General features: G+C 37.7%; 1 protein-coding gene across 2 annotated transcripts in view; it reads left to right on the top strand.

Annotated features, from left to right (window-relative positions):
• Positions 1–9,892, top strand: part of sec14l3.L (SEC14-like lipid binding 3 L homeolog) — a 30,654-nt gene extending 20,762 nt beyond the window's left edge. For both annotated transcript variants that reach the window (NM_001097675.1, XM_018249393.2), the window contains 6 exon segments: positions 2,767–2,827; positions 3,538–3,621; positions 4,014–4,120; positions 5,378–5,517; positions 6,921–7,090; positions 8,917–9,892. In NM_001097675.1, coding sequence (NP_001091144.1) covers positions 2,767–2,827; positions 3,538–3,621; positions 4,014–4,120; positions 5,378–5,517; positions 6,921–7,090; positions 8,917–9,059 — 705 coding nt within the window. In that variant the 3' untranslated portion in view covers positions 9,060–9,892.
• The last annotated feature ends 5,412 nt before the right edge of the window (positions 9,893–15,304 follow it).

The following is a 15,304-nucleotide window of genomic DNA, read 5'->3' as shown; positions in this document are numbered from 1 at the left end:
TGTCTAAAACAGCTATAATCACTACTGCCGGCACACCTATTTTTTCTATAGACGTTAAACCAACACATATCTAAAAAAAGGAAAATGTATATATATATATATATATTCCCGGGACATAGGCCTCTCTACACCGCCATGTCATCTATAGCCCCCACTCTGACCACCATTTACAAAAGTGATCCCTTCCTGAAAAGGATAACCGGACAAGCTTTGGTTACATTTTTCAATACACAATAGATCTCTTTTCAAGGACATATAGTCCTTACCTCCCCTACAGTAGCAGTACGCCTTAATGTTGCTCTATCTCCATACTTTCATATACACAACGACACCTGTCAAGGATGTCCACTTTCTCCTCTTCTCTACATATTGTGTATTGAACCACTGGCTATCACCATCCGTAGCAATGTAGATATTACAGGAGTCAAATGTAGCCATACTGAATTCAAAATTTCACTATTTGCTGACGATGTGTTTTTGACCTGACCAAACCTGCAGTCTCCTTACCCAACTTACACAAGGTGATACAAGAATATGGGCTTCTTTCTGGATATAAAATCAATGACCACAAAACAGAAGCACTCCCACTACATATCTCTCCACATATGCTTAAACTTCTAAAACCTAACTTTACTTATAGCTGGCAAACACATTCCATCTGTTATTTGGGAATATCACTAACAAAAGAATACGAACTTCTATATTAACATAACTACCCGAACATAAAAAAAAAATTTGTACTGAAATGGAAACATGGAATCAAGGCACCCTGTCATGGTTCGGCAGAATAAATGCAGTAAAAATTCTCCCACGATTACTATATCTCTTTGAAACACTCCCTATCCCAGTACCTAAAAAAGTTCTCATTTCTATTCTTTCCAAACTTAACCAGTTTATCTGGGCAAACAACAAACCACGAATAGCAAAAGGAATACTAATGAGAAAAGTGACTCAAGGAGGCCTATCAAAATACCAGACATCAAGAAATATTATTTGGCAGCTCAGCTGCAACATATAGCGTACTGGACTGCTTGCAATCCTTACAGCAAATTGGTATTGCTTGAATCATTAGTGGTACACCCAGTGCATCTGAACAATGTGATATGGGGACAAAACTACTTAATGATCCCAAACAAATGCCCACTCCATTCTCTTAAGTTCACTATAGCAATCTGGAAGAAAACTACTAAACAATACCCTCTTCTATCTAAACCGAGTATGCTCCAATCCATCACTGGCAACCCCCAATTCCCACCAGGGAAATTATTGTCTCTCCACCGCATATGGCATAACCGGATACTTTTCATATATGGGACATTATGACCCCTGAAACAGGCAAAACCAAAACCATCTCACAGCTACAAGAAAAGATAGAAACTAAAACAATGCCATATTATCAATATGTCCAAATCTCCAACTGTATCAGAACTACAACTAATGGAAAGAATAATTTGATACTTCAACCCTTTGAAAAGATTGCTAAAGCGGGCCCCGCGCAAGGAAAATTGATAACTAACATTTACCATATATTGAATGTTTTACCCACAGATACCTTCCCAAAACATCCATATATGCAATACTGGGAAGAGAGTTTCTCAGTGACCCTACCATATAAAGAATGGGAAGAAATATGTCAAAATGCCAAAAAATCTTCCACATGCGTGAGATACAAGGAAAACGTATATAAGATCCTACTTAACTGGTACTATACTCCAGATAAACTTCATACAATATTCCCAAACATGACAGATAGATGTTGGAGAAGATGCAGACGGTATTGCCCAAAAATCACCTCATATTGGGAGAACATATCAGCATTAATGAGTAAAGTACTCTTTCACAATATACTGCCGGACCCCTGGGTATTTGTTTTGGGCAAGCCCCACATTAGTAACACCAAAGCAGAACAAAGACTGATGAACCACATACTTACAGCAGCAAGGAGATTTATATGCTCAAGATGGAAACAGAGGGAGATACCTACGATGAACAAAGTTCAAGACAAAGTGGAAGAGGTGCAGAGAATGGAGTACCGTATATGTCAGCAATACATGACAACAAAATGCCCATGTACGATAAAGTATGGATGAACTGGGTGTACCAGAGAGGGAGAATAGAAAGCTGAACACTAGATTACATGACATGGCTAAGACCCTTTAAATGCACAAGCCCTTATTAAGTTAAGCTGATAAAACATACTTGGTGGCGTCGCTTTGTGTTCCCATTCCATGAAGCAAAGTGTTGTATCAATGCACTCTATGTAGCTCTGCGATATGTTATTGCATTCGGATAACCTGTTCCACATTTTTTCTTTCTCTATATTTGTTTTACTTTTTATTTATTTATTTTTTTTAATTTTCCCTTCTGTGATGATTGTTATTTGTGACAAAATCAACGAAATAAAGAGTTAAAAAAAGAAAGAAATTCAAACCAAAAACCAAGTATGTCAGATATAATCATTGCTTATGCACAATGTTTATAGCTACAATGCATTAGAAACAGTTTCAATCTACCGTATAGCACTAAACTATAAATATTGCGGTCATTCACCCATGTATATAATCTAGGAGGGCCACTGCTATATGATCTCTTTGAAGGCCTTCAAGGTCTGTATTTTAAGCATTTCATTAGAGAGACATAAAAAATAAAATAAAAAACAGTGTTTTATAGGTTTTTAGGCTGTTAGTCAGTAGGATAAATGCTTAAGTTTGTAACAAAACTGTGGATTCATGGCTAGATTCTAGTTAAAGATTATTTGCTTTCCAGATTCTGCAAATGTTTGAAGATAATTATCCAGAGGCACTGAAAAGGCTGTTTGTTATCAAAGGTAAGAGATCTGAACTATGAATGCACGCAGGTAGTAACACCTCTGGAACATTTGCTATTCATGTAGCCTCATACAAATAATATCAAAGAATGAAAATAGAGCTTGCCATAGGTCAACTCAAAGTTTTACAGAATGCTATTCAGTCATATGGTAATTTGAAAACAGAACAAACTTACTTTTATAAATATGCCCCTAAAAACCAATGAAAAGAAGCAACTCCAGCCCACGTAGCTGCTCAAGGGATTTAACCTGTGTTTAATGTCAAGCAAACAACAGGTGTGCATGTGCAATATTCACCTAACCACTAAAAACCTACACATGTGAATATGTAGGGAAACCAGCCACTTCCATTGATAAATATGCCAAGAGAGAATTCTTGCCTAGCTACATTTCTTCTTTCTCTCTCTACAGTTCTTCCTTGGCTTTATTAATTCACTATTAAAGCCCCATTTACATAAGTCCAATGTGCAACTTGTGCAATATGGGGACTGGACCTGCTAATAAATAGTAGGATTCCCTTAGCAGGACTTGGAAGTTAGTCCACATGAATTGGATGCTGATGCCATTATTAACACTGCACCATTAAAATTCAGCGGGAAAAAAAGCATGTGTAGATAGCAACTGTTTTAGTGCATTGCTTCCACATTGTGGGTAAAAATGTTGCACTTTGCACTATGTTTGTACACAATGCTTTTTTGTGTTACTTTCAGCTCCTAAACTATTCCCAGTGGCCTATAATCTCATCAAGCACTTTCTGAGCGAGGACACCCGCAAAAAGATCATGGTTTTAGGTGGTAAGTAATGCACATAGGTTTGGCAAAAAAACAGTAATAATTTGTTATGTTGCTCAGAGGAAGTAACTAAATTAAAAGCATTATTTGCACGATAATTGGCATTACTAATATTTTAGTCTTGTCTACCCATATACAATGCATGTTAGGTTTTGAAATTTCTTCCTACTAGATTTATTTTCATTGACTTTATAACAAGGCTAGTAACTTGAGAGAAAGCAGCCCATGTGTCTTCCAGGAGATTACTGACTAATAAGCAGTTTCTGTATATGAAAAATTTAGGGGAGGACCCTAAAATAATTTCGCTGTGCGGCTTATTAACGTCTAGTTTCATCACTGGCCGATAGATATTTCTAGGTTCGACTAAGCATTTAACTTTCTTTGGATTTCTGCAGATAACTGGCAGGAGGTGCTTAAGAAATATATAGCTCCTGAGGAACTACCCCAGTATTATGGAGGGACGTTGACTGACTCTGATGGTGACCCCAAATGTAAATCCAAGGTACAGTAAAGAACAAACATTTTGCAGTCATGAAATCAAGTAATTTTCCCCTTAATACCCAGATAGCTTCTTAAAGGAGAAGGAAAGGCATCCTGCACTTGGGGGTGCCTAATGTTAGGAACCCCCAAGTGATTCTATTGACTTACCTGAAACCCCAGGCTGGTGCTCGTATCAGCAGAAAACTGTACCGGCCCGGGGTTTTTTCATCGAGCACCACAGATCGCTTCTCTTCTGTCTTCCACTTTCTTTGCGCAGCTGCGCATGCACAGTAGAACAAAAAGCGGAACTTTAACTAATAGTCGGCTATTTCGTTCGACTGTGCATGCATTAATTACTTTCCATTTTTTGTAATATTGAAGTTTAAAATTTCATTTGTTACCTTATGTCTTTCTAAAGCACCTCTTAGAGGGGGTTACCATTACCAACTCTGCAGACTGTCCTACCCCTTTAAAGACTGATTATTTTGGAAATGCTTAGGGGCTGATTCACTATGGGTCGAATATCGAGGGTTAATTAACCCTCGATATTCGACTAGGAATTGAAATCCTTCGACTTCGATTATCGAAGTCGAAGGATTTAGCGCAGAAAATTCGATCGTACGTAGAGTAGATAGGGATTGCTTCAAAAATAGTTGAAATTTTTTCTAAGTCCCAAAAAACGCTGGCGTTTTTTCCTTTTTTAAGGGTGATAGGCTGAAAAAGATTGTAAATTTTTTTGGGTGTACCCTCCTTCCCCCCTACATTTCCTAACATATGGCACCTAAACTATACAGTGGGCACATGTGTAGGGCAAAATAACAAGTCTATTTTATTTTATGAAGGTTTCCCAACTTGTGTAGTGTAATGTATTTGCTGCTACATATACGTCCATTCAACTTTAACTTGGCGCCAAATGCAAATTAGGCATCGCTAGCGTAACTTTGCTTTGCTTGACGAATTAACGCTTGCGCAAATTCGCTACCATTCGCCTCCCTGAGCGCAACTTCGGATTTTAGTGAATTAGCGGTGAACTGGCAAAAATTCGCCTGATGAAGTGCGGCGAAGGCGTCGCTAGCGCATTTTCGCTGCTTAGTGAATTTGCCCCCAAGACTGAAGATAATAAGATTTAAATAATTTATGTAGTGTAACTAAAGTTTATTTTGCTCAGCTAACCTGAATAGAAAATTATGTGGAATTATTTCTAAGGGTTATAAGTCCCATTTAAGTCAGGGAGTGACTCGGTGCTCCAACTTGCAATCCATTGTAACTTCTCTTGCAGATAAACTATGGTGGGGACATCCCTAAGAAATACTATGTGCGAGACCAGGTGGTGCAGAATTATGAAAATATCTTGAATATCAATAGGGGCTCTAGTCAGCAGATGGAATACGAGATTCTCTTCCCTGGCTGTGTCCTCAGGTGAGTGGAGAAATAGGAACAGTATCAGAAAATTAATTTATTTTCAACTTGCAAGTGTAATTGCAAAATGGCTGCAATTGGCATTTATTAAAGATGCTTGCGTTTAATGCCACTTTTTGCACTTCCAAAAATTGTACACAAGTGCACCTACTGAAGTGGAGAACCCTGGGGCTACCAACCTGCTTTTATCTACAAGGTACCACATATATTAAAATATAAGGTAATTAGAAGTAGGGATGCACCGAATCCTGGATTCAGTTCGGGATTCGGCCTTTTTCAGCAGGATTCGGCTGAATCCTTCTGCCCGGACAAACCAAATCCGAATTTGCATATGCAAATAAGGGGCGGGAGGGAAATTGCGTGACTTTTTCTCACAAAACAAGGAAGTAAAAAATGTTTTCCCCTTCCCACCCCTAATTTGCATATGCAAATTAGGATTTGGTTTCGGTATTCGGCAGAATCTTTCACGAAGGATTCGGGGGTTCGGCCGAATCCAAAAAAGTGGATTTGGTGCATCCCTAATTAGAAGTCTGTAACAAGTTCTATTGCTATATAATAACCCAAGTTCACACGCCATGGAACTCCAAGAAGACTTCTAAATAGTTATATTTTTAATTAAGGGGATGTGTTATTTTTTATGATACACAAGGCACATTTGACTAGTGAGATCACTAAACATACTTTATGATGATATATATACATCCATTATTCATAGATATGTATTTTATTGTGCCTTTATGCAGGGCTGAAAAGTGTGAGAGCATAGTACTGGTTACTGATACAAACATGCAAATTTTACTACTTACCACTCTTTAATATACTATAGTTTCCCTTTAATTTACTTACACAGTACATTCAGTATTTCAACAATGTTAGTGTATTTGTAGCCTGTGTTCACCTCTATATCACGCACTTCTTTTAATGTTATAGGGGCCTTTTACTGTAAGCTCCATTAGGGAAGGAACTCATGTTAGTGGTGCATAATCTATGTAAAGCATTATGTAAAATGCATCAGCATTATATAAATAACAGATAAAATATGAATACATGAGGTAAGTTTCATATCACTAAGGCATTGGCAAAGATATAAAAAGCTGAGTTATATTCATTTGCCGTTTCAGTGGAAATAATCTACAGTCTTTTCCTGCATGAGCAATAAACCCAGTATTAAAAATTCAAGCACGTACTCACCAGACAGGGATAAAAAAAAAACCTCATGTATTGCAACCAGCAGATAAATCTAGGGTTGCATTGATCCAACCTGCCACATTTCAGAGTGTACACTATTGCTTTGTTTGTAAATTGTCCTATTCATAGCATTATTCTTTTCTGTAAATATACAATAAAAAATCTTACATAACATTAGCGGCTTATTACTGTTCTGCTACTAACCTCACTTGCAGATGGCAGTTCCAGTCTGATGGTGCAGATATAGGTTTTGGAGTATACCGCAAGACAAAAGCCGGTGAGAGACAGAAAGCTGGAGAAATGATCGAGGTGTTGTCAAATCAGAGATACAATTCACACATGGTTCCTGAGGATGGAACTCTGACTTGTACTGAACCAGGAACATGTAAGTCTTGAAATGAATACAGGAAACTTGTTGTTATAAACTTTTTTTTTTTTAAAATATGTAAAAACAGGAATAAAAGAGAAAAAAGGAAGGAAATTGGAGACAATTTAAAAATCAAAAAACTCACTGGTTGACTGCAACAGACATAATATTAATGTCATCAATCTTCTGGCATTGGTTGATAGATATTTAGAAATAAAAAGCAAACCATGACATAAATCGTGACAGAATCCCTTTAACCAGACTATTGCAAATTCTGAGTGTCAGTGCCCTAGGGACCACATCCAGTTGATTACATTATAATTTTAAGCCAACATTCCAAACAGTGAAATGGACAGTTGTTAAAGGGATAATGTCATGGGAAAAAACATTTTTTTCAAAATGAATCAGTTAAAAGTGCTGCTCCAGCAGTATTCTGCACTGAAATCCATTTCTCAAAAGAGCAAACAGATTTTTTTATAGTCAATTGTGAAATCTGATATGGGGCTAGACATATTGTCAATTTCCCAGCTGTGCCAAGTCAGAATATAAAAAATCTGTTTGCTCTTTTGAGAAATGAATTTCTGTGCAGAATTCTGCTGGAGTGGCACTATTAACTGATGTGTTTTGAAAAAAAAAACATGTTTTCCGATGACAGGATCCCTTTAACTATGGCACAGAACTTAAGGCAGCTCCACTGCCTATGCATAAAATGTACCCAATGTTCTTGTCACATTCTCTCCTCCTTACTTCATTAAGACATAGTCAGGTATAACAGAAAAACAAACTATTTATTGTACAGGTATGAGATCTATTATCCAGAATGCTTTGAATCTGGGGGGTTTCAGATAAGAAGTTTTTACTACACTTTTTTCAGTTCAGTTGGTTTCAGATAGTTCACCAGAAATATACTTTTTCCAATTACTTTATATTTTCTATGTGTGACTGTTTTTCTAATATTGCTAATATCGTTCACCTTTCTAAAGCTCCTCTGGGAGGGGGGGTCACCGACCCTCTAAACTGTTCTAAATTGATACATTTAGTTGATACATTTCTTATCTTTGTCCCTGCTGAGCAGAATCCCTAGGTTTCATTAAAGGCAGCTGTTAGAATTGATACAATATTACTAATACTGCAAAGAAGCTCATAAGAAACTTGTCAACTAAATGTTGCAAAATTGTAACAGTTCAGAATCTGCACCTGAATTACTGAGCTGCCATATTGAAATGCCAGAGACAGGAACATTCAATTTTAAACTTAGATTTTGGAAAAACTGTAAAAAATGCAGAAAGTAATTGAGAAAAATCTTTATTTCTGGAGAACAATCTGAAAATAACTCATTGTTTGGAAGGTGAACAACCCCTTTAAGTGTATTGTACAATATACAAATATGAAATATATGCAGTGGTTGCCAGACGTTCAGTTCAAGTCACTCTTTTAAAGGTTAAACTTTACTCATAGTCCCACTTAGCCCATAACAAGATTACATATATAGGACAAAATATCTGTAGGACCCTAAAGCTGGCTTTACACGTACCAATAATAATTCATTCAGTTATTGGTAAGTGTATGTACTATGGGTATCAGTCAGCTCCAGAATCAGGCAGGTTTGTAAATGTTATCTGCTGATGCACTGTGCCAGCTATTTCATTGCATCTACAGACATTGTTTGTGAACTGGAACTGGAAGGATGCCATACTGTGTGTTGTCCCTCCTACGCTCAGTCAGTTTGGCCCATGGGCTGATCTGTTGCAGGCTACATGGTTGAGCCATGTATGGTACTCTAATACACTCATCAACATGAAGTCTGTCTTGTGTTACTCAAAGATTTGTCTTTTTTTTTCCAGATGTACTACGCTTTGATAACACTTACAGCTTCATCCATGCCAAGAAGGTCAGTTACACAGTTGAAGTTCTGCTTCCTGATCGAAAATCAGAAGAAAAAATTCAACAATTAGAAAGCAAGTTGGAAAGCAGTCTAACCATCTAGAGACACTATCCAGATGGCAGAGATCATTGCTTTTGGCATGTCTTTAATGTCAGTTACTGCAATAATGCCAGATTTGATATAAATGAATTAAGGCACTCAGGAGTTGAGCTGCCTATCCCATTAGTTACTGATGACTCATGAGTGCCTTATTGTAATATATATCAGAGACATAATGCAGTGTATGAACAAATACAATCTGTTCATGCTTGAGTCAGAAGTCATGAAAGTGAGCAGGTATATAGAATATATATATTTAATGCAAGTTAAGTTTGAAGGGATGTGGCATAACAAAAAAGCCAATTTCACTACGTAGTCTCCTTCCAATCCTGAAGCTCCTTACAGCTCACAGGACATGTGGGATTTGTAGGGGTGGCCTAAAGACTGCAGTGTGCAGTGTAATGGGCATTACATGTTTGTTCTGAAGAAATAAATTATTGGAAAGACCTGTTTACTTACATGAGGGGAACTCCTTTGCATTTGGAATATATTATAAAAAGCTAGCATGTGTGTCACCCAGTAACATACTAATTAAACTAGGGCATAAATTGCATGATAATTAAATATTTTCATCAAATAGGTAATAAATTGTGGTGGCTATAGCCTCTGAATATGGCATTAAAACACAAAGCTAACTGTCCTTCTGACATTTATTAAATAGGCTGTAATTAGTTTACATATGTATATCATACACGGTCATTGTTTACACTCCTGAAAGCTTCCCTCAGATTTTCACCTAATTTAACCATAGGATAATCTTTTTTCCTTATACTCTACAGGGGCATTAATTAATTGTTTTTTCTTACTGAATAAATTCCAATTTTTTTAAGATACAATTTGCTGCATCGTTGCTTTGATTAAGTTAATTCTAAAATACAAACTGAAACGGCAATGGAAATACTGTATGTTGGTAGAGAAATACATGTAAAGATACCTTCAGAATATGTGGGCCTAGTGAACAATATGAAGTATGTATACTAGCTGGTTTAAGATGTGCAAACATAGATTGTAAAGAGCAAAATCTGCTATCTTATTCTGGTGTTACAGTTAGATTCAAAGTGAATGTACAGGCATTGGATCTGTTATTTGGAAACCCATAATCCATTATAGGAAGGCCATCTCTCCCTTATTTAAACAAATAATGTAAACAGTATTTAATTTTTAATGTAATAATAAATCTTGATCCCAACTTAAGATATAATTATTCATTACTGGAGGCAAAACAATCTCATTAGGTTTATTTAGGTTGATTTAATGTTTAAAAGATATTTAGCTGGTTTATGGTATGCAGATCCTAATTAAAGAAAGATCCCTTATATAGAAAGCCCCCAGGTTCTGAGCTTTCTGGATGACAGGACCCGTACTTATACTAATATTACTCTTCCAAACCCAGCCAAAATGTTCAAACCTGTCTGATCAGTGAGCTGAGTACATGTATTGCCAGCTTTGCTTTCTGTCAGCTTTTGCAGTGGTTTGGGGAGTTAATTAGTAAAAACCTCCCTTTGAATCTAAACATATGGTCATGGCTCCCCTTGACTCATAACATAGTAACATAGTAACATAGTAACATAGTAAGTAAGGTTGAAAAAAGACACATGTCCATCGAGTTCAACCTTTTTTTTTTTGTTTGTTTATTAACTACCTATCTGCCAGTTGATCCAGAGGAAGGCAAAAAACCCATCTGAAGCCTCTCCAATTTGCCTTAGAGGGGGAAAAATTCCTTCCTGACTCCAAAATGGCAATCGGATTAATCCCTGGATCAACTTGGACTATGAGCTATTTCCCATAACCCTGTATTCCCTTACTTGCTAAAAAGCCATCCAACCCCTTCTTAAAGCTATCTAATGTATCAGCCTGTACCACTGATTCAGGGAGAGAATTCCACATCTTTACAGATCTCACTGTAAAAAACCCCTTCCGAATATTTAGGCGGAACCTCTTTTCTTCTAATCGGAATGGGTGACCTCGTGTCAGCTGGAAAGACCTACTGGTAAATAAAGCATTAGAGAGATTGTTATATGATCCCCTTATATATTTATACATAGTCATCATATCACCCCTTAAGCGCCTCTTCTCCAGCGTGAACATCCCCAATTTTGCCAGTCTTTCCTCATAGCTAAGATTTTCAATACCTTTTACCAGCTTAGTTGCCCTTCTCTGTACCCTCTCTAATACAATAATGTCCTGTTTGAGTGATGGAGACCAAAACTGTACGGCATATTCTAGATGGGGCCTTACAAGTGCTCTATACAGTGGAAGAATGACCCCCTCCTCCCGTGACTCTATGCCCCTTTTAATACAGCTCAAGACCTTATTTGCCCTTGATGCTGCTGACTGGCATTGCTTGCTACAGCCAAGTTTATCATCTACAAGGACTCCAAGGTCCTTTTCCATAATGGATTTGCCTAGTGCAGTCCCATTAAGGGTATAAGTGGCTTGGATATTTTTACATCCCAGGTGCATGACTTTACATTTATCAACATTGAATCTCATTTGCCACTTAGCTGCCCAGATTGCCAGTTTGTCAAGATCCTGTTGCAAGGATGCCACATCCTGGATGGAATTAATTGGGCTGGATAATTTTGTGTCATCTGCAAACACTGATACATTACTTACAACACCCTCCCCTAAGTCATTAATGAACAAGTTAAATAAAAGTGGACCCAATACTGAGCCCTGGGGGACCCCACTAAGAACCTTACTCCAAGTAGAGAATGTCCCATTAACAACCACCCTCTGTACCCGATCCTGTAGCCAGTTTCCTATCCATGTGCAAACGACTTCATTAAGCCCAACAGACCTTAGTTTAGAAAGCAGTCGTTTGTGGGGCACAGTATCAAACGCTTTGGCAAAATCCAAATAGATCACATCTACTGCCCCCCCACTATCCAGAATCTTACTTACCACATCATAAAATGCAATCAAATTCGTCTGACATGACCTATCCTTCATAAAGCCATGCTGATTGTTGCTCATAATGCCATTCATTAGGACAAAATTTTGTATGTGATCCCTTAACAAGCCTTCAAATAATTTGCCCACCACAGATGTCAAGCTTACTGGCCTATAATTGCCAGGCTGAGATCGTAATCCCTTTTTAAATATTGGAATAACATCAGCTTTTCTCCAATCCATAGGCACCATACCAGATGTCAGTGAATCTGAGAAAATCAGAAATAAGGGCTGGTCTAAAACTGAACTAAGCTCTCTTAGAACCCGGGGGTGTATGCCATCAGGCCCTGGAGCCTTGTTTACATTAATTTGTATTAAAGCTTTTTGAATCATATCCTGAGTCAGCCACTGACTAGATTGAGCTGAACCATTCGTGCAGTTATTAAGTGAGCCTGTGAACCCAGACTCCTCTATTGTATACACTGAAGAAAAGAACTGATTTAACACGTTTGCCTTATCTGTATCTGTTACAACCATACTGGTACCATTATTTAATGGAGCAACACTCTCAACCTGCATCTTTTTACTATTAATATATTTAAAAAACTTTTTAGGGTTAGTTTTCACCTCCACCGCAATTAACTCTTCATTTCTTTTCTTAGCCTTCCGGATTGCTGATTTACAACATTTATTACAGTGTTTATATTCATTAAATGCAGCTTCTGTCCCTACAGATTTGTAGTTTTTAAATGCCTTTCTCTTCTTTCCCATTAACATCTTTACCTCTGTATTAAGCCACACAGGATGATTCTTAGAGCTTCTACGTTTAGTCCTTAAGGGAATAAATTGAGAACAGTAATGATTTAATATCATTTTAAAGGACAACCATTTCTGTTCTGTGTTTTTAGCTGAAAACCTAATGCCCCAATCAATGCTCTGTAGGGCAGCCCTCAAGGCACTAAAATTAGCTTTGGCAAAATTCATGGTTTTTGTTGCCCCAGTATATTTTTGTTTTTTGCACCAGACATTAAAAGATATAACATTATGGTCACTATTACCCAGGGGTTCAATGACTTGCACATTTGCTATAAGTTCTGGGTCATTTGAGATCACTAAATCAAGAATAGCATTTTTTCTGGTAGGCTCCTCAACAACCTGTGCTAAAAAATTGTCGTGCAATAAGTTTATAAACTTGCTCCCATTAACTGATCTAGCAGTACCGTTGCTCCAGTCAATATCTGGGTAATTAAAATCCCCCATTATCATTACTTTACCTAAACTAGCAGCCTTTTCTATTTGCATTAGGAGCTTTGTCTCTTCCTCCTCACTTACATTAGGGGGTCTATAGCATACTCCTACAATTAATTTGCTGGATTCTTTACAATTGGTTAAGAACTCCACCCATACGACTTCTGGCCCCTCATTTTCTAACATAACCTCCTCCTTTATATGAGCTTTTAAATCCTGCCTAACATACAGACATACCCCTCCTCCTTTTTTATTGCCTCTGTCCCTCCGAAACAAAGTATAGCCACTGATATTTACTGCCCAGTCATGCGACTCATTCAGCCATGTTTCGGCCACACCAATCACATCATATTTTCCTTCCATCACCAGCAGCTCCAGCTCTCCCATTTTACCAGTCAGACTTCTTGCATTTGTAAACATACATTTAATACTGGCACCATATTGAACATATGACATGTGGTCCTCCCTATCCTTAACAGTATCCCCAGCCAAATCTCCTCCCCCATTTTCCCTTTCTTTGCCCACTATCTCATCTAACCTGTCTACCACTGAATCTTTTACTGAACCCTCCCCCCCCACACCTAGTTTAAAATCTCCTCCAACCCTCTAGCCATCTTCTCTCCCAAAACAGCTGCCCCATCATCATTGAGGTGCAGCCCATCCCTAGCAAAGAGCCTGTAGCCGACTGAAAAATCAGCCCAGTTCTCCAAAAACCCAAAACCCTCCTCCCTACACCAATCTTTTAGCCACGCATTAATCTCCCTACGCTCCCGCTGTCTCCTTAGCGTTGCTCGTGGCTCAGGTAATATCTCTGAGAAAATTACCTTGGAAGTCCTCGCCCTCAGCTTTGAACCTAGTTTTTTAAAATCATTTTTGAGGACTTCACCACCTCCTCTAACTTTGTCATTGGTACCTATGTGTACCAAGACCGCTGGGTCTTCCCCAGCCCCTCCCAATAATCTGTCAACTCGTTCCACCACATGCCGAACCCTAGCACCAGGCAAGCAGCAGACTGTTAGAGATATATGCAAAAGTCAGCCAGTCACGATTCCATGAATAGGGATACCCCACAGTTTGTGTATGATGAATTAAGGGTTCCATTTGCTAGCTTTAACACATAAACTCTGAGTAGACAAGACTAATATGTATAAATTGGCATACATGTATATTATATAAGATTCAGTCATTGACTTGCATATATATATACGTATGTATGTACTCTGTTTTTTTTTATTTTGAAGTTAAAAACATTCCCTTGTTGTGTGTGAGAGGTATATTATGTGAACTAGAGTCTATGCCCCACAAGGCTGGCTGGAGCTTTTCAGATCATGAAGAAGGCACTTAATTAGTAAATAGGAACATCATTTATGTAGTTATTAAAGGCTTACCAAGTGTTTAAAATGGGTAAGAAACAAACTAATGTTGCAGAAAAGAAACCTTGATGATTTGTCACAATAGTGCTATATACACAAGTAAAAAAAAATATACATATATTTATTTATTTATAAGTGATGAGTATAACATTTCACCATAGCTGTAGGGTGGGCCAAATAAGCTGCAGTTCAGCAGTAACAACAAATGATGTTAAATAATATAAGCATGTATTTTTTGACACATATTCCCTTAACTTTTGTTAAAAAAAACAAATCTGCCTACTCTATCTTGCAGATCATCGCACCTTATTTCAGTCGGCGCTAGATATAGTTAAACAGTTTAATTGGGAAAAATCTATTATCTTTCCCTTGGATGATTTATCCCCGGAGATGTTGGACCCTCATTGCAAGATTAAAATTGCCACCACTTTCATCTACAGCCGCTTTTAGCCAAATTTAAGACGACTTTAGACCACTTGACAGTCACACTCATAGGTAGAATCAATATATGCAAAATGGTCTTTCTGCCCAAGTTTTTATATATTTTGAGCAACACACCATGCCACATCCCAAAAAAAACTCTGTTGGATATAGACTGTACTCAATCCTCCTTTATATGGGGCAACAATAACACCTTCACTTTCCCATGCCACTTTAAATGCTTCACCGGAGCAGTTAGGCCTTGCCTCTCCTAATTATGAGTTATATTACTTAGCCTCACAAAGCACGCATATA

Source organism: Xenopus laevis, chromosome 1L (genome assembly GCF_017654675.1).
Source record: "Xenopus laevis strain J_2021 chromosome 1L, Xenopus_laevis_v10.1, whole genome shotgun sequence".
Lineage (NCBI taxonomy): Eukaryota > Metazoa > Chordata > Amphibia > Anura > Pipidae > Xenopus > Xenopus laevis.
Note: the sequence above shows the minus strand (reverse complement) of the source record. Positions and strands in the feature narration are given on the sequence as shown.